Consider the following 18288-nt stretch of genomic DNA (forward strand, 5'->3'; position numbering starts at 1 on the left):
GGGGTGTCACTCATAATAAAGTCAATTTCGCTGACGGCACTGTTGCTCAGAGAATGTCTAGAAGTACTCCGAAAAATGATTGACAACTATAATCACTCAGCTTCGCTGTGGGGTATAGACAGTCATCATCATTATGAACAGCCTACTCAGGCCCACTGCAGGGCAAAGGCTTCCCCATTGAATTCCAAAGCTCCCTTCCTGCGCCGCTCGAGACCGCTGCTGGTTAGGGAAATTTCGTATTTCGTCCCTCCATTGTGTTATTGGCCTTCCTCTTTTTCTATACCCAACCCTTGTAATGCATTCTGTTACCCCCCTTGTCAACCGTTTGTCGGTTTATTAAGGTGCAAAGCTTCCGCTCTGTATGTCGTCACAGGCAGTATGCACTGGGTGCACATTTTTCTTTTGAGTGAGGGACGTAGCTTACTTTTCGTAATTTGGGAGTGCTTGCCCAGTGCTCCACAGCCCATACCTATTCTTTTCCGGCTTTCTCTATCGTGCTTGGTGTCAGCACTAACCATCTGTCCGAGGTAGTTATATTCTTCTACTTCTTCTAGTGGTTCGTCTCTTAAGCTGAAGAGTATGCTTACGGCGTGCTTATTCCTTATTTTGTTATAGTTATTCATATTTATTTTTAGTCACATATCCATGCTTTTTTTTGTAGTTCCTCGAGCATTTTTCGCCGCCCCTCTGCAGCCTCACTCCCCAATACTATGCCGTCTGCACACCTAAAATGCCTCAAGTATTGTCCATTTGTCCTTATCCCTCGGTTTTGCTACTCAAGCTTTCCTGAACACAACCATGCAGACGTGATGTGAACAGTTTTGGCAGATAATGTCTCCCTGTCTTACCCCGTTTTGAATGGTAAATTTAGTGCTCTTCTTGGAAGTGTTATGCACCTACATCGCTCAAATATGTCGCGTAGAAGTCTTATGTAGGTCCCTTTTATTCACTGGTTCTTTAATGCTTTTAGCACGGCTGCGGTTTGTACTGAGTCAAACGCTTCCTCATAGTTTACAATGGCCATGTTAAGAGGTTAAGTGTATTCAGCAAACTCTTCTATCACTGGATTGACAATATCAGTTTGATCCATGGTTCAGCGCCCCATCCTAAAATCAGCCTGCTCTTTGGCTGCTTTCAGGATGTGATACTCGACCTGGCGTTTCCTGGGTGTTTAGCTGTAGCAGTAAGCTTCGCGTCAAAGATCAAAAGGCAGTCATAAAAATTGTTTTATTAACACGAACCTCTTTTCAGCCCGCGTACACAAACGTCACCGATGTCAAATCCGTCACGGAAATTCCATCCCGAGAAAACGTTCCATTGTCGAGGTGGCGCTAACGTTCAAGCCCACGATCAGTCAGGGCGCAACGGGAGGTGTAAAACGCTCGCGCCACTGATCCATGAAGTCACGCCCAAATTGACTGTACGAACGCGCCCTGTGTTCCCCCCTCTAGATTTTCCATTCAGGTGGTGCTGCCTTCTAGGAGACGTGAAGGGGCGTACTGCGCCATGACGCTAATGAGCGCCGATAATTGGCGCCCCGATACGGCAGCGTATAGCAGCGGAAACTGCTGTGCGTATCCGTCCACCGCCTATGTGGAACGCTGCTCAGCTTGTGGAACGGCGCCGCCGCGTTCCACTAGCTGAGCTCGTCGCAACGCAAGCGTCTGGCGTGCAAGCCGCGGAGCAGGGCCAATATAGTCGTAGTTTACCCGAGAAGCCCTCCAGTAAGGCATCGCACGCCAAGTACACCAACAAGTCTGTGGCGGACCCGCAAATCATGCTCCTTCCGCTGTAGCGGACCCTGACTTCACCAAACGATTCGCTTACAGCCCGTTCAGTTTCGGTCGCACGGTTTGCGAGTGCCTGGGGTTTGAATTGGATTTACGCAATTTTCCGGCGCGTATAATCCAGTTTCTAGTATTGATGCGTCCAACGGTACCAAAGAAATATAAATAGCGATGTCCAAGTTCATATTGATGCACAATAAACATTGAAATGCTCCTGTGAAAGCGCAATTCACTTTCGCGTTTTACGGATTCCTATGAAAGAAGAATCAACATTTTTTTTTCTATTTAAGAAATACTACAGACAGTCTTCGTCATTCGAGCAGCAGAGGGTTACATGAAGGTTCTGACACGAAAATCAAAACTATCAGATGTCGTAGCATGCACACAGCCGGAAGGCAGTGAATGTCATTTGCCAGAATTTTGTAGAAAAGGCATTTTTAAATGTCCTCTTATAACTGATGGGCTACCATTTTGTGAATGATTTAGTTTCCTAATAGCTTGGGGGTGGCAAAATAAACAAGTTTTATCAACTATATGTGTGATTGTACAGTTTATATAAACTTTACTCTTAAAATTTTTCCAAGTTTGCAGCAATTAAAGCCCACATTTTCTTGATGTTGAGATACTGATACCTGCTAATAAAACAATAAAAAAAAATAAAGCAGTTCCACTCAATCTGAAAGCAGTCGGAAGTGTAAGGCAGCCATTTTCCGTAGGGGCTGTGGCGCCATTCTCCGCTATTTGCTACCAACACCCACGCCCTTCTCTTGGTCTTACTCCTCTCTTGGTTATTTCAACGGAGCTTTCTTCAATGCAATTCAATGTTCCCACTTTGGCAGTGATCGCGCGCCTTATCCCCTGACAGCTATCATCCCTTCCTCTTTTTTTGTTTCTTGGTTTACCTACAACGCACGAGGGTGAGGTCTGTTCTTTTGGTTGTAGCTTTCAGCTCGCGCGTGCCAGAGCCTTTCTCCACAATTTTGAAAACGTCATGTATTGTTATGTGGCCACATGTTCCGCATACTATTTTGAAAACCAACCAATGACTATTCAGAACTAAGTGGACGCAGGGTCCGCAGGTTAATTACATATATGTTGCCTCACATGCCGCTGCCGTTTCTTTGGCGCTGAGTAATGGGGATATGTATGACAGCTGTCAGCGGATCCAGGAGTTACGAATGCTTCTGCCTACATAGATCTATCGTTCAAGTATCGTCTGAACTTTTGGAACGAATACTGAATCAGGGGGAAGGCGGGTATCTTTTCGAAGTATTTGTTGGGGTGCGTGACGCCGCGTGACTGCGGTGCGTAGATAACCTGACCCCGCACGAGCTACGATGACAAGCAGGGAGCCTGCGGTTCAATGCCAGTAATGTTTCGCTTAGTTGCTGGATCTCCTCCAACTATATATCTCTCTGTAAGCATCGGTGCCACACAACTGACGCGTACTTCATCACTGGTCGAATTATTCTTTTTGTAGCTGGAGGTTTCATTGTCAAAAAATACGCCGCCAACTTTTTGCATAGAAACACACCTTTTTAGAGGCTTTGGCAAAACGTTCTTCGCTTTGAATGTCCCAACTAACTTTCTTGTTGTCATTTCCATGTATTTTACTTCGTTCAAAAATCTCATTCATTTATCACCGACATGCTATTTGTATTCAAGTGTTTTCTTGTGTGTCTTTGTAAGAGCACAAATTTTTCAGTAGTTTATAAACAGCTGGTCTCTCTCAAACCAGTCTTAAATTGTACACAAGTTTTCTATTAGCACCGCCCCTTGAATATGGCCTCTGAAAACCCTAACATATTCATGTGACACGAATTTTTACACAAGCGTCCTTCGGCGCTTCCCTAAAAATCCGTGGCAGCAAAACTGATATGGCTTATTCCAGCAAGAATATAATTACCACGTAACACCCGAGAGAAGGTGACGCGGGGTGAGGTCTTTACAGCGTGTTTCAAAATAGAAATAGCACTTACGTACACAACCTTGTCCACGGTGGAGCCAAACACCTCCGGCACAGCGGGACCTGCTGGGCCCATACAGAGCGAAACCGCTATCGCACCCGTAGGTGATGATTGTGCCATGAGGAAATGCTCTGGCGTTGCCCCCTTGAAATTCAGTAACATAAAGGTGTGGCTTTGTCTGGAATATGCTGCATGGAAGTCCTGCAGATACCAAGAAGAAAATATTCGACTGCTGCAGAAGGGGATAGCCTTGTTCCAAAAACAGCTCACCAAAATGGTGTTCTCTCAGGAATAATGCCGGACATAGCCGCTACAACTTTCGAATAGAACCGAATCAGCGGAATTATATAGTGAGTGGTCACCGATACTTTGGGGGCCACAAATTTGCGTTCGGATATTTCGTTCGAGTGCAATAAAGAAGGATGTAGCACTCAGGAATAACAAGGGAAGTCACGAGCTGTCAGCACTGGCGACAGGTCACACACCCACTGTATCCAAGCAGGGTACTTAGCAATCTGCCGCACATATTTTAACACAAAACCAATGCTTCTCAATGATTTAGCACGCGACAGATAACGAACGTTTCAATATGTCCAGACAATCTCTTTATATACATGGCACTCACAATTACGCTGGTAAATTATATCTAGAAGTATGTAGATGTTTAGGGTTCCCAATTATTTTGTGAGGCTAATACACTTAACTATTACTTCACCATGTAGGCTGCGTGCCCATATAATTTCGGACAAATGATATGCTTTTGGGCAAAAAACCCAGAATGTATGCTCCTCTAGCAGCTTCACTACGAGCTAGAAAGTCTGTCGTAGGTCATTACATGTTCACCAGGTTAAGCAAATCAACACTGGGCCACACGCAATGAGGCGACCGGAAAGAAACAACAAAAACATTTTTTTTTTCAGATAACGCTGAAATATTTTCATCCCAGTTGCCCTGCGACAGTTCAAGTGGGCATGCCGAATACATTCATAGATTCTACACTAGCACATGTCACCGGAATACAAAATATACCGCGTTCGTCTATAAATAAGAAATCACTGGCGATGTGGATGAACGTGATAAAGTATTTCAAAAAATTGATGAACGTTAGAGGAATGGGCGATAGTGGAGTGTAAAGGCTTACTTAAAAAAGAAAGCCTACCCACCCAGTGGTACCCCCAACTCATCGCACCAGCCTGTGCCTTAATCCTTTTACTGAAATCACTGCCCGTACCTTTCTGCCTTATTCTGATTGTCCCCCCTCACTCAGCACACATTCTGTTACTTTATTAATGAACATTTCATAACATAGAGCAGTCCTGGCCCTAGTTTCCGCTACCTATATGAGATGACATGCCTCCAACACCAGTTGTTTTATCTGATATTTTACGTTCTCACTGTAATCTTCAGGGAAAGCCGAGGCGATCTACTCAGGCAGAAAGAAGGCAAATCTTCAGCGGTACTTTGCAATTACTATACGAAGTAAATTTTGGCGTGCTATTTTAATAATGTCAAATCATCCCTGCGACATAAATTGTATTATGCCAATTCCTTTGGATTTTTATGCGATCTTTTATGTCATCTTTTATTTCACTAGGAAACGGAATTTGAAACTTCAATGGCTTCTCCACAACGTTGTGGACGATTCTAGGCGCCCTGCGGTTTCTCCGTACAGGCGAGTAGCCGCGCTGCGTAGGGAGCGGTGACAAGTTCACGGAATTGAAATCAGGGTTGGGCGCTACGATCGGTAACGCTGAAGTTGAAAGCGGGACTGGCGGTGAATTATCTGCACCGCGAACATCCCGTGGCCGACAACAGCGCCCTCGTCGTCTGTTTGCAAGGGCCCTGCAGTGATTGTGCTGCTACGCCAAGGGCCGCATCCGCTGGGAGTGCAAGGTGACGCGTTGTTTTTTGTGCCGTCGCCTCGGGCATGAGGCGCCCGCCTGTGTCAAGTCCTACGCGGCTGTCAGAGGGCCGTCGGAGGGCGGAGACCTGTGCAAACACCTCACCGACGAGGCATAAGTGGATGAGAGGGCCACCGGTGAGGTGGCGATGGAGCAGACGCCAGCGGGACGGGCTGTGGGTGAGACTAGCGAGTGTGTTCCCGAAAAGGAGCAGCCGGGCAAGGAGCAGCGTCGCGTCGGTAGAGGCTAGCGGCACCGAGCAGTAAACCAGGAGACAAGGATAGCGTCGGCTACTGCTCTGGGCTTTGCGGAAATGGATTCCAGTAGTTATGGTGGTAGTTCTACGGTCGCAAAACGGCGGCGCAGAAGCAATGACACAGGGGGGGTAGCACTGACGACCCGCCCACGGAAGCGTCTCGCCAGCCGGACTTCACGACTAAGGTTAAAACTAAATGCCATAGCCATCCCAGTTCGAAAGAAGACATGGGTACACCCACTTATCACATCGTTTAAGACGGTAGTCGGAATCCTTTTGTACTGTGTCAGGTGTAGCACTGCCTTTGCGTAGCCCCAGAGAGAGAGAGAGAGAGTGCTCTTTAATATGAACTGGTGAGGTCAGCCCTGCTAGGGAGAAGGCTTGCTACATCAGATGGGGGTGACTACGTTGATGAGTGGTGCATATCAGACATCAGGGTTACAGTAGGAAGAAGACAAACATGAAGAGTTAAAAAAAAGAAAAAAAAAAGGACAAGAAAAACAAGAGATTGCTGCCAACAGAGTCCGGACAAAAAAAAATACAATTGAAAAGAAAAGCGTTAATGGAAACGCTCAAACAAAATGAAAAGTAAACGACGGGAAAAAAGTAACAACACCAACCCAAGAAAAATAAATAGATGAACGCCACAGTGCGAAAGAGAAGATATCATGACACACTTGCTTTGTCTCTGATCTAGCGAGATTTGTCCAGTTCAGTCTCTCGTAGGAACTGGAGCAGTACTTTTTACTTTTGTACCTAAGGTACTGTCAGCACTACTGGCCCAAGGCCCAAGAAAATGAAAAAGTTCGAGGCTGCCTCCATGACGTACACGAGAGAGGGAGCTCGCTGCAATTTTTCGCGCAGCAGCGTATCGAGGGCAGACGCACAGCAAGTGATTTACAGTCTCGCGCACACCGCAAGTCCGGCACAGGGGGGAATCTTCCCAACCAATCCTAAACTTAAAACTCCGAGTAAACGCCACATTCAGGCGCACTCGGTGCAGAACTCCTTCACACCGCTTGTTGAGGCCGCGTGGAAAACGGAAGTCACAATGCGGGTCAATAGCGTGCAGTGGTAGATACCTGCGGTGAGGGTCCTGCCACTCCGACCTTTGTGCAGCCCATCCACTTGCGAGGATAAGGGCGTTGCTGTTCTCTCGGGAGAAAGGAAGCTGGGTTGTGTTGCTCAGCAAGTGGCCTGCGCTGGCGGCTGCGTCGGATCTAGAGCTAAATGCAACTGCGTAGTTGAATCAGGAGTGTATCTGTGAGCTTTTTGTCACGTCCTTGGAGTCTATATGTTATTTAATGGTTTTCGGGGGGGGGGGGGGGGGGAGGGAGGCGGCTTGTTTATTGGAGCATCTAGACTCTTAGCCAAAAAGGACGAAAAAAGGAATAACTACAGCCGTTAGTCCTCGCGAGCGACCGTCGCTCCTAAAGAGGAGTAACTGTGGGCGCGTGCGTGCCGTGTGCATAATTCGCGGTGTAAATGTTCGCCCCGGCAAATCTAGAGAGCAAGGGGAGGACGACACGCCGAGTAGTTACTCCCCCAGCAATGGCTTCCCTGCTGTGTGATCTGCCGCATAGGCCTGCTCAGTCATAATTTGGAAAAAAAACACAGCTGCCAACACAGAATATGTTATATACTGCCATGGAAACAAATTTCCGTTTTGAAAATAACAAAAACGCCTTGTGCAAGTCAAGAGGCCGCTCGTGGCACGGAGAGGCGATGTGCAATTGACCAACGCATCTTGTTCACGTTACTACGAAGTGTCACGCACCAACATCTCGCGAGTGAGAATACAAGCAACTGAGATACTCCCCGCACATGACAAGTGAGGCAGGCGTTTGAAAAAAATCGCTAATCTTACTAAGTGTAGTAAATACACGTGTTGATACCTGCCGACATATGTCAACAACAACGACAGCGACGGCAAATCGTAAGCGCACACTACAGGTAAGCACTTTACTCATAGCTATAATTAGGGGTACATAAATGCCTTTCGCACAAAAGCAATGCAATGCCTCAACCGCCGTAAGACCCTTCTGCATTTTCCAGTCCCATCTACCAACGCTAGTTGAAGACGTCAGCAGCGCCGCAATTTGTTTCGTCTACTCAGGAGCATGAGCCCTGTTCTCGTATGATTTCTCTCGCACAGACAACCATGAACTTGCACATATCAAACCAAAGAAATTTGGGGTGCCTTACGAACATCAGGAACTTGTTAGCTTTTGCCGAAACGGGTGTATCATTAGAACACTCAGCCTCCTGCTGCAACGTGGGCGGTTGGTTTTCTTTTTCTTTTACGAGGAAAATCTATGTATGTTAGCGTATAATTGCAGTCGAAGCTCAGCAATAGTCCAGAGTTAGCAGCACGTAATTTGCAAGCAGTTGTATCGCTAGGAATAAACGGTACGGCGGCAGGTTCATGGTACCAAGGTTTTGCACTCATATACCCATTTTCTGCCCGTTTCTCAATATGCTCTGGTGGTGTAGTCTACAGCGCGCCGGGTTGGTGTAACGTGGGGCAGCGGTTGGATTCCCCACCCGCGTTTTTTTTTTCGCCGCTCCCAGTTCGCCTCAGTGGGGTAAATAGAACAGAGCCACCGTTCGTCTGTTAAGGACGATCGGTTGTGGGAGTAAGCGTTCGTTCTCTCGCACTTACTCCCGTAGGGGACTAATGGTTGTGGCAACGCAATTAGTGCCCCAAAGGAGCAATGACACTCCCCTGTTGCCCACTTTGTGTGAGCGCATGTATCTGTTAAGCATATGTAGTGCCTTTTCTTTACATGTCTTGGTATGTGTATTGACTCTATTGTCCTATTGTCTGTTCAGTGGCCTTTTTAAGGGTGAGGGGCTACGCCTTGCTCGGTGACTGTGGTCCCGATTATAACAAGGTTTGTTTAAACAATACGTAGGGTACGCAAAAATCAGTTGTAACATCTCCTGGGAGTCGAGAATATGGATATCGTGGCCTAGCAAGTGGGCAATGTTAAAGGCAGGACTAGACCAACCATATGACGCAAACATTTACCTCGCGCTCTAATGTCAGTGCTTCTCACGTGGTTGGATTGTCTGGAGGTTGCGCATTTTTGACACGGCGTACTTTAGGGCAAACACTAAACAGTGTCACGGCGTCTGATTGGGTGTGACTTGTGATATAAACAGCTCGTAATTTTTGTATTTGACTCCACCAAAGCCACGGAAAGAGACTTGTTTTTAAGGGGAAGACACAGGGGTTCTATAGAGAGACTCGTACACACAAAACACAAGTTAACCTGAATGGGAGTTTTTTGGCTGGAATACGTCTTTTAAACTCCTCACGGCAGGCGGCCAGCTACCACGTGTGGTAGTATGATGGTGGAATAACTGCCAGTTTACACCGGGGGTCACAAGCCGTCGTAAATAGGCGCATTTACCACGATTGTACCTGTTCACAAAACGCAGTATCGAGCTGTGAATACTGCGTTTGTCCTAATGGGAGTATTAAAAACTGCCACGCCTCCTCCATTTCTTTCTCCTTCACCCCTTCCTCCTCTGCGCCTCTATACCAAATGGCTGCCAGTTGGTGTCGTGTGTTGTGTGCGCTCCAGCGTCCCCGATAATTTATTGTCGATGTGAACTTGCGGCTGCACAAACGGATGTGAAGTTCTTCCCGACAACGAAGCTCGTTGAGAATATTGTGGACCAGCCTACACTGACATGCGACACTGCAACGTCGCCTCCGTGTCACCGACCTTCGAGCCGACCGAACACGCCAGCGAGCCGACGCGAGGCCTGAATGCAGTGATCGCTGAAAGTGGCTCGTTAAAAACAACGCGGCTGTGCCTCTGCGAGGTGGATGAAGGTAAGATTTTTACGTTTTTTATTGTACCCAACATTTTGGGAGACTTGTGCCCCTTCTAGTGTCAAATAAACTCAGCGTGTTTCCCGCGTCACTGCACGGGCGATTCTCCGCCACTGGAGGTGAGCGTTGTGCGTGAAAGACGCCGCCATGTCCGGAACGTCATTGGGGAGGCCGAACGGTGTGAAAGCAATGCATATTTGCGCGGGTCTCGAGCAGAACACTCTCTCATTCACACCCGCGAGCAGAATGAAAACTGTCCGAACTCTGAACGGCTGTTAGGTGTTTTTGTTAGGCAGTGTCGGTGGCTTACTGGCATGCGAAGGTGAAGTTGGCCGGTCAAACATTGCCGGGCAGCCGGTTTTCTTGAAAAGTACGTGTGGTGCCAGCCGCGCCTGCTACGAGGAGGGTGACTGCCGCGTGCCGCCGGCGATTAATTGCTTTCACTGGAAAAGGAGGAGGTCGGGGCCCCGTGGGAGCTCTCCGCCTCCGTACGCTAGGCCCGTGTAACTATAACCAGCAAACGCCATTCGAGGGAGCCTTCTGTAGAGTCGACGGACGACTGCTTATTTTATTTATTTTATTAAAGGGGGGTGCGCTCTTGGTGCGCTCTTACGCGCGAAAGCTGAACCATTCCTTTGGGTGAAGCAGAGGAGAAAAAATATGCGTACAGCAATATGACAGTGGAAATTGAATGCTACGGCGTACGGCGAAACGAGCAGGCAATCATCGAATCTAGTTCCTGTAACTTCTATGAGAAGTTTATCCATCAGGCTATTGATGTTCTTCAGTTTGAAATAGAGTTCATGTGTTTGTTGTCATGCCGGAGCGAATAAGTAGCTGCACGTCTCGAAGGCACCGGATCCTGATGAAGTGAGCCCAGATTTTTATAAAAGGTTTCAGGACGGTATTATCACTGTTCGACCAAGAGTTTACGCTGAGTCCAGTCAAAAGAGATGCTACCACAGGCATTTGTTGTGCCACACACGATGTTTATTCCAAAACTAGAGGACGACCAGAAACACAAGCAAATTTCTGCTTATCGCCCAAAATCTTTCGCCTATGTAAACTATAAGATTTTAGTGAAAACATTAGCTAGTCGCTTGTAGACTCACAAGGAACATCGTAAGACCACACGCAGCGTGCGTAATAAAAGGCCGTCAAGAGTCAGGAATATTCATACTCGAAGAAAAGTCCTGGAGTGTTGTGATAGTTTGCAACATTTTATGGCCACGTTCCAGATAGACCTGACAGGTTTTTGGTGAACTTCTTGTAGGCATATTACAACATGTAAATGTAGGTTCAGTGCCTCGTGAGAAAGAACGCATGGCGTACAACTGGTGTTGCACTCACCTTGTAATCAACACTCAAAGAAAACCCATTGACGCAAACGAGCCGTGCGCGTTGGTTGCCCACTGCGATCGTTGCTTTTTTGTATATCGAAGTTTTTTTTGAGCATGATAACAAGTTAGTGCATTAACTCTTCCGGTTATAGCTATCTGAAGGAGTTTTCCTGGCTTACGCTGATGACACTGCCCTTTTTGTGTGGATAAGAGCTCCATAGGAGTGGCTGTAAGTAGCCTGAAAATTTTTCGGAAATGTTGCGCTAGCGGAGTAATTTGGCGAAAATATTTAGCGTTTTGGCATCGGGTCTCGGAAAGTGCGCCGCATGTGCTTGAATGTATGAGTTGGTAGATGACACACGCCAAGTACTTAAGGATGTCCCTAGAGAACTACAAAGACGAGGTGTCTTTCTTCGGAATTCAAACTGCCCAAAAGCGGGAAACAGCCGACAAATGGAGAAGCAGTGGTCGTTCCGTGTTTACTACGGTGTTAGCGTTAAACTGTTTGAAAAAGCAAGATATGATATTTAGTTGTGGTACTTCACTGTTCGGGTGCATGCATTGTACTTGGTGTCAATAGTGTTGATCTAGGAATAGACCTGGGAAAAACAAGTCGCATGAACTTCTCAAGGTTCATGCGTTGGAGGTTTTTTTCTCAGTTTATTTCTTTTTGGAACATGTCACGGATTACGTTTTGTTCCTTCGCAATGTATGTGATCCTTTATTGAGGACTGTGTGTGATCTGAAGATAATAGGCCATTACGGGAATTTATTGTTTTAACAATTTTTTGGTTAATCAAACAGGTTAACATTGCAAAACAACACAGCTTAGCATGGAAAATTGTTTGTGACACGAACAATATGCTTTAGGACACCGCTTTCTAAAATTAAATATTTGAGGTGAAGTCTTGCGCACATTGGAAGGTAGTAAGCTCTGCTGGGACTTTAAAAATGCAGCGCGTAACAATTATACTATTCGCAGTGTTAACGGAATAATTTATCGGTCGCTTCAGTATCTTATGTGATTCGAAGGCGGAAGCTCCCGTTTATAGAATACTTCTTCGCTGCTGCATCGTGAATGCGGTGCCGTCACGTTCACCTCCCATGCGGCAAGCATTCGGGTAGTTCTTGTTTTGTTTTGGCACTTACCGGGTTGGGTGAAATGAGTTTTTACGTATATTTTATACCAATTTTGTTTATACAGTGGCAGTTATTTGGTTTCATTATTGTATTCGCCTGAAACTGCGGTCAAGTTTTGCTTTTGGGGAGATGTCGAGTTTTTTTTTTTTATCTGTGGGAATTGCCTATTTCTCATTTTTTATATTTTCTTAAAAAGAAGTTTTTTTTTTCACGGGTCTCGAACTTTCATGAACACTTACATCTCTGCAGGGAGGGCCTTCTTCCTTGGCGTACGCCTCGGTTAGACCACGTTACGATTATAAGCTTGGCCGGCAGGCCTATCTGACGCGTTGCACATCCCACAACATCGCATAAGTGTAGTATGCCGATTCCTGAGATATACAGAATGACCAGTCAACAATAACAGCGGATTCGAAGCATGTTGTTGCACAGAAAAGAAATCGGAATTTGTTTGAATTCAAATTTAGACGCAGTGCAATCAACAAAATTTGAATACGCCTTGCTGTTGTTAGTTATTACGGTCACAGCTATTGCCCCTTGGTATTTACAGCAAAGCTATATACCTCTACCCCTCCCCCAACGGGTTAATCTCCGTGGGCAAAAACGCCAAAACGCAAAGGCCTAAGAAGCCGCGTGCATGGTTTAGGCTAATCAGAGCAACAGCATAGAGCTCACAATTTGTTTAAGGACACTAAAAAACAAGCATAAAAAACGCCCTATGAATGATAAGGCGGTTGTACACATTGGAACAGCCCATCATGTTTTCCTGGTAAACATTATGTGTGCAGATTATAAATGAAAGCTAGGAAGGACTACTGTCACTAAATGGAGCAGTTCTTGTCCAAGACGCCGAGTTCATGCCTCAGGCTAGGCAATACCCAGCATTTTACGCCAGAGAAGCCGAGCTTGCTATCAGCGGATAAGCAATTCGAGTACCGTCATTGATGCCCACAAGTCCGCAATGACGGCCATTTTGGTATTTACCAGTGTTGCGAGACTACTGAATCTCCGCCATCGCAGTTAACTTTGATCGGGTCCTATGTTAACAACACTACCGAAGATGCGGCAGAACGGCGTCTTTGCACAAACTTCTGCTGCTGAGACGCTGTTACACGGGTTATCAGTGATTCCCAGTTGTAACGACGTCAGCTGCCGCAGAGCAGGGAGGAAAGCGTTGAATGAAAAAATAGCATAAACCACAAATAGCGGGGTTCATGAACCATCGCAATGTAAACAAATGTTAGGTGACGCTACTGACAATAATCATGGCGGCGGCACGAAACAATAGGAGAAAAGAGTTCTGATACTCTCAGCCTTATATAGTGACACTAGCCGAGCACAAGCACCAAGCCCACCGACACGACGAAAAACATTTCATACCTTCCTCCATTACCATTTATAGTGGTCTGCAACAGCTTTGCTGGGCACCCACTTTCACAGGGCGGGCTGGGAACCAATTTTTCGTATATTTATCATTTCAAGCTTCCTATAACAAACACAGCCTTAGCTACCTCATAAATGATGACATGTTTGTTTATTTGAGCCGGTGCATGTAATGCCAACAAAAAACCTAAACTTGGCAAATTAGATGCCGTGTCCATTTAAGAAAAAAAAAGAAACCAGTGTGTCAGCGACACATTTGTGCTCCAGTTTGCCAGTGAAATCGATATTTGGAAGCATAACTTTGATTGTAGTTATGTTACCGTCTCTAATGTATTTCTTTTTTTGCGCATGACCCCAGTAGTGCGACATTTATTTGTGCAAGACGATGGTTTCAAGGTAAGCCGTTGCGAGTGAATGCTCGTCTGGTCGTCCTTCTCTTGTCGTTGTCTCAAATACTGTTTACTTTTATCACAATTATGCACCACCTTGCACAAAAATTTGCTTAACTGTAAATATGCATTCCACGACCGTCCCCTTTGTCATCAATCTTCATAACACACTTATGTAATCCGAAAACTGCCCACAATTTCGTAGCTTTCAATCAACGTTTGTGTGCTTCTATGTTGCGATCTTCACAAAAAGCGTTTTTATCTACCACTTCAAGCAAGTATTTCTGGAAAGGCACAAGTCCAAGAGCGCTCAAGAAGTTCTCGAAAACATAATTTTCTTGCTTTTATAAATTCCTTACGGAACCCAAGTGAACTTCGATGCACTACTGGCAGGCGATTCACTTGTTGCCATGTTTTTCAATGGGAAGAGGAATACATATGGCCGGCTTTCGCTGGGGTGCTTCTCCTAGACTCCTGCAGAAGCAGACCTCCAGCATTACCCATTTATATAAAAAAAAAGATAACGGGCAACACAGCACATTCTCACGCTTGCTTTCACTAGACTTCTGGTTGCTCTTGAAAAGCTGTGGTCCCCCACTGTTTTGCACTGGTAAAATTGCTCACCTTCAAAGCGCACTATCCACACGAACTGGGGAACAATAAAAACAACTGCAACTAGTCATTTAATGCAGTGTTGGGTAGCGTCAAAAACTACTCACCTTCGCAATGCGGCGGACTTCCGAACCATCCCGTTTGTAAGCACAGTAGACGTGCCAGGCCTCGCATGCGATAGCCACTTTCACACCGAAAATGTACCACTGTGTCTACGGGAAACGTTGTATAGTTGGTCATTTCGAACTCATCAACGTGAAGGTTGTCCCCTGGATGAAATTTTTTGCAGGGATATTCTGAAAGATCGCGAGAGAGTAGGGCTGAATAACTGCTTTGTCGTCGGCGCCACTTCCAGTGCTGGTGACACTAATTTACGTTTTCAAAGCTTTTTTGCGCTCAATATCTATAATGACGCTTACTCGGATAAATTAAATACATTTGCATATCAGTGGCTCAGCTTGCAAACGGCAGGTTCCAGGAGTTCTAACCGAGGCAAGCTAAGGTCTCCGCTTATTACGTACGAACCGCGTGTATAAAAGATAATGTAACAAACGCTGGGGCACTCTTGCAGCCATCTGCGAGGCAATGGCGTACGCGAGATCCTTCGCTCTCGCTCTCCCTCTCTTCCTCTGCACTCTTGCTTCGCTCTTTGTCTGGCTATCTGACCTCAACCCAGGCACGTATGGAGTGCTGCCTGCTCCGGAAGTAACTATGATCCCGGATACTTGAGAGGCTAAACAGATGAATCAACCATGCTTGGAAGGCTCTTTCGTACACAAACAGAACCCCTCAGTATAAAAGGATCTGGTCACCCTGGTGTTGTATTTTGCCGTCACCTCCTGTGAATTTCCAAGGGAAATTTTGGCCCTCAGTCCCCAGCAGCAGTAGAGCACCAGAAAATGGCGGTGGTCGGCCAGCAATACCACAGAGGGGGCTAAGAATCTCTGGGTCCCGAAACCCGCCTTTGAAACTTGACCCTGGCAATGATCCACGCATGCATCCTGTATAGCAATGGAAGCCTAGCTGTACTACTAGAGGAGCTGTCTAACATCAGGTGGGATATCATAGGATTACCGAAATTTGAAGAACTGCAGAGGACTGCATGGATCTGACTAGCGGGCCTACCTTAGGCTAAAGAGGACTCTAAGAGAAGACAGAACAAGATCTGGGATTCTTAATCCGCAGAGAAAAGTACGGTACCGGAAGAGTTCTTCACCAAAAATTAAGGATTCCTAGTCGTTGTAATCAAGCTAAACAACCAATATAGGTTAAGGATAGTACAGACCTGTCTGCCAACTAGCGGCTATGATGAAGCCGTAGTTATTTTCTACGAGGACGTGTAGTCAGCTATGGAGAAGGGAACAGCAGAGTTCACGATCGTGATGGGAGACTTTAACGCATAAGTTAGTAAGAAGCGAAATGGGAGAAAGGTCAGTGGGACACTTTGAAATAGACAATCGCAAAAGTCGGGGAGAATCACGGGTGAGATTTAGGAAGAGAAATAACCGGCTCATGATGAACACATTCCTCTAAAAATGAAAGAATGGGAGAGACAGAAAAAAACATCCTAAATGTCGAACTTAATGGTGCAGATTGGGGAAAGAATTGGAGACAAACACCAAAAAGCCCGGATGGTACAACAAAACATGAAACTGACTTCAATTTGCGTGACAACACAGTTATTGTCGAGGGCGCGGAAGTGATAAGTAAGATTCGTGGCTGCGATCATAGCATGGTTAGATGCAAAGTAACGCTGTATGTCAAACGAGATAGAAGGAAACTCCTCAAAAGAAGAAATCCTGCGCGGAGGCGTTTATATAACTCTTCAAAACAACTTCGCTCTTCTAAACGAGAACAAGGATAGAATAGATGGGATAAATGACAACCTAACAATGGCAATCACAGACTCTGGAGCAGTTGTGGGAAAAGTAGCACGTAGGAACCCCAGCGGAAAACTGAGAAAACGAAAGAACTCTTTGCGGAACAAAAATGTAAAAATGTCAAGACGGTCGATGAAGTTGGGCTACAGAGCCCTCTAATTTAAATTCAATTCAATTCAATCAATTCAATTCTGTATTATTCTTTGAGAGGAGGGGGCTGGAGCTATAAGCTGTGAATCCAGCTTGACAGAGGCTCCAGCCCCGTATACAATGGCATCAGTGTAGGCCGTGCGACACTCGTCGTAGGTAAAACATAATTGAAATAACCATATTCAACAAAAATACTCAACCAAAAAATTCCTTATACATATCGTAAGCAGAATTGGCTAACAGAAGTAAAACAAACAGTATTCTTCCCTATAACATGGTATTGGTTGAGGGAACACTGCAAATCAAAGAACGGTTTAAAGGAACTAAGAGGAAGCTAGCCATCGACTAAAGCAGAATGCACGCACTCAGAGGTGAGCAGAGCAACATTACGTACAAAATGGTCGACATAATAAAGTTAGCAGAACAATTCTACACCACAGTGTATGCCAGCTACGTTAAACCAGAAGCCCCTACTGAGAGTACAAGCTTGACTGGCGGTGTCTCACTAGTAACTAAAGAGGATGCAGAAGAGGCTCTCAAAGGCATGAAAAGAGGACAAGCTGCAGGTAACGACGGCATAAGCAGTGGATCTTTTGAATGAGGGAGGAGATATCGCCCTGCAAAAGCAATTGCTGCACTATTTTTAGTACGAAGATCCTGGAAAACGCCAACATTACTCTGGTTAATAGAAAAAGGAGATACCAAGGACCTTAAAAGTTTCTGACCCATTTGCCTACTCTCAGAGGTTTATGAGCTGTTACAGAAGTTTATAGTTGGCCCGATGGGTTACAGTCTGGATTTTGAACAACCATGAGAGCAGGTTGCAGGTGTAGAAAAAGGTACTCAGCCATGTATGACATGCAGGTAGAAAAATGCAAAGATTACATTAACCCACATGTACATTGCATTTATAGACTCTGAGAAAGCGTTTGACTCCTTACACACTGCCGCCGTGCTAAAAGCGTTAAGAGACCACGGAATCGGAGAGATGTACGTAAGACTTCTGGACGAAATATATAAGAGATGAACGGGCAGGAAAATACTTCCCAACTGAAGGGATAAATTTACGATCCGAAAAGGAGTATGACAGAGGGATACCATTTCCCAAAACAGTTCACAGCATATATAGGACGGGGTATCCAAAAAGCGTGGCTGGGGAAAGACAGAATTAATGATAAACGCAGAATACCTGCGTTATATGTCGTTTGCAGACCACTTAATCTCGCTGAGTGAAACTGCAGATCACCTTGCAAGAAATGCTTAAGGAACCACTATCTAAAAGCACCGCCGTGGCGCTAAAAATAAAAATAAGTAAAAAGTAATGAGGAATAGCTACGCTGAAAGCGCCCTCTTCAGCTTAGAAAACGAAATGCTAGATGAAGTAAGACAATATAACTACCTCGGGCAGTTGGTTAGTGCTAACCCCAACTACGAGAGAGAAGTCCGGCGAAAAATAGGTATTGGCTGGAGAGCACACATCAAGCACTCCTAATTAATGAAAAATGAGCTGCCGCTACCACTAAGACGAAAATATGCTGTCAGTGCATACTTATATACGGAGCTTTAACTTGGCGGCTTACTAAGCAAATGGAAAGTAAACTTAGACCGACTAAACGGCCATGGAGCAAATAATGTCAGA

At 45.7% G+C, this 18288-nt stretch overlaps 1 protein-coding gene across 1 annotated transcript in view; it reads right to left on the bottom strand.

Annotated features, from left to right (window-relative positions):
- Positions 1-18288, bottom strand: part of LOC144148461 (protein lev-9-like) — a 38672-nt gene that overhangs the window by 8376 nt on the left and 12008 nt on the right. The window contains exons 4-5 of the mRNA XM_077680001.1: positions 14727-14915; positions 3771-3955 (exon numbers count right to left, since the gene is read on the bottom strand). Of these exons, the coding sequence (XP_077536127.1) occupies positions 3771-3955; positions 14727-14915 (374 nt within the window). The remainder of the gene's footprint in view (positions 1-3770; positions 3956-14726; positions 14916-18288) is intronic.

The sequence above is a fragment of the Haemaphysalis longicornis genome, unplaced genomic scaffold (genome assembly GCF_048455015.1).
Source record: "Haemaphysalis longicornis isolate Haplotype H1 unplaced genomic scaffold, Haemaphysalis longicornis Haplotype H1 scaffold_8, whole genome shotgun sequence".
NCBI lineage: Eukaryota > Metazoa > Arthropoda > Arachnida > Ixodida > Ixodidae > Haemaphysalis > Haemaphysalis longicornis.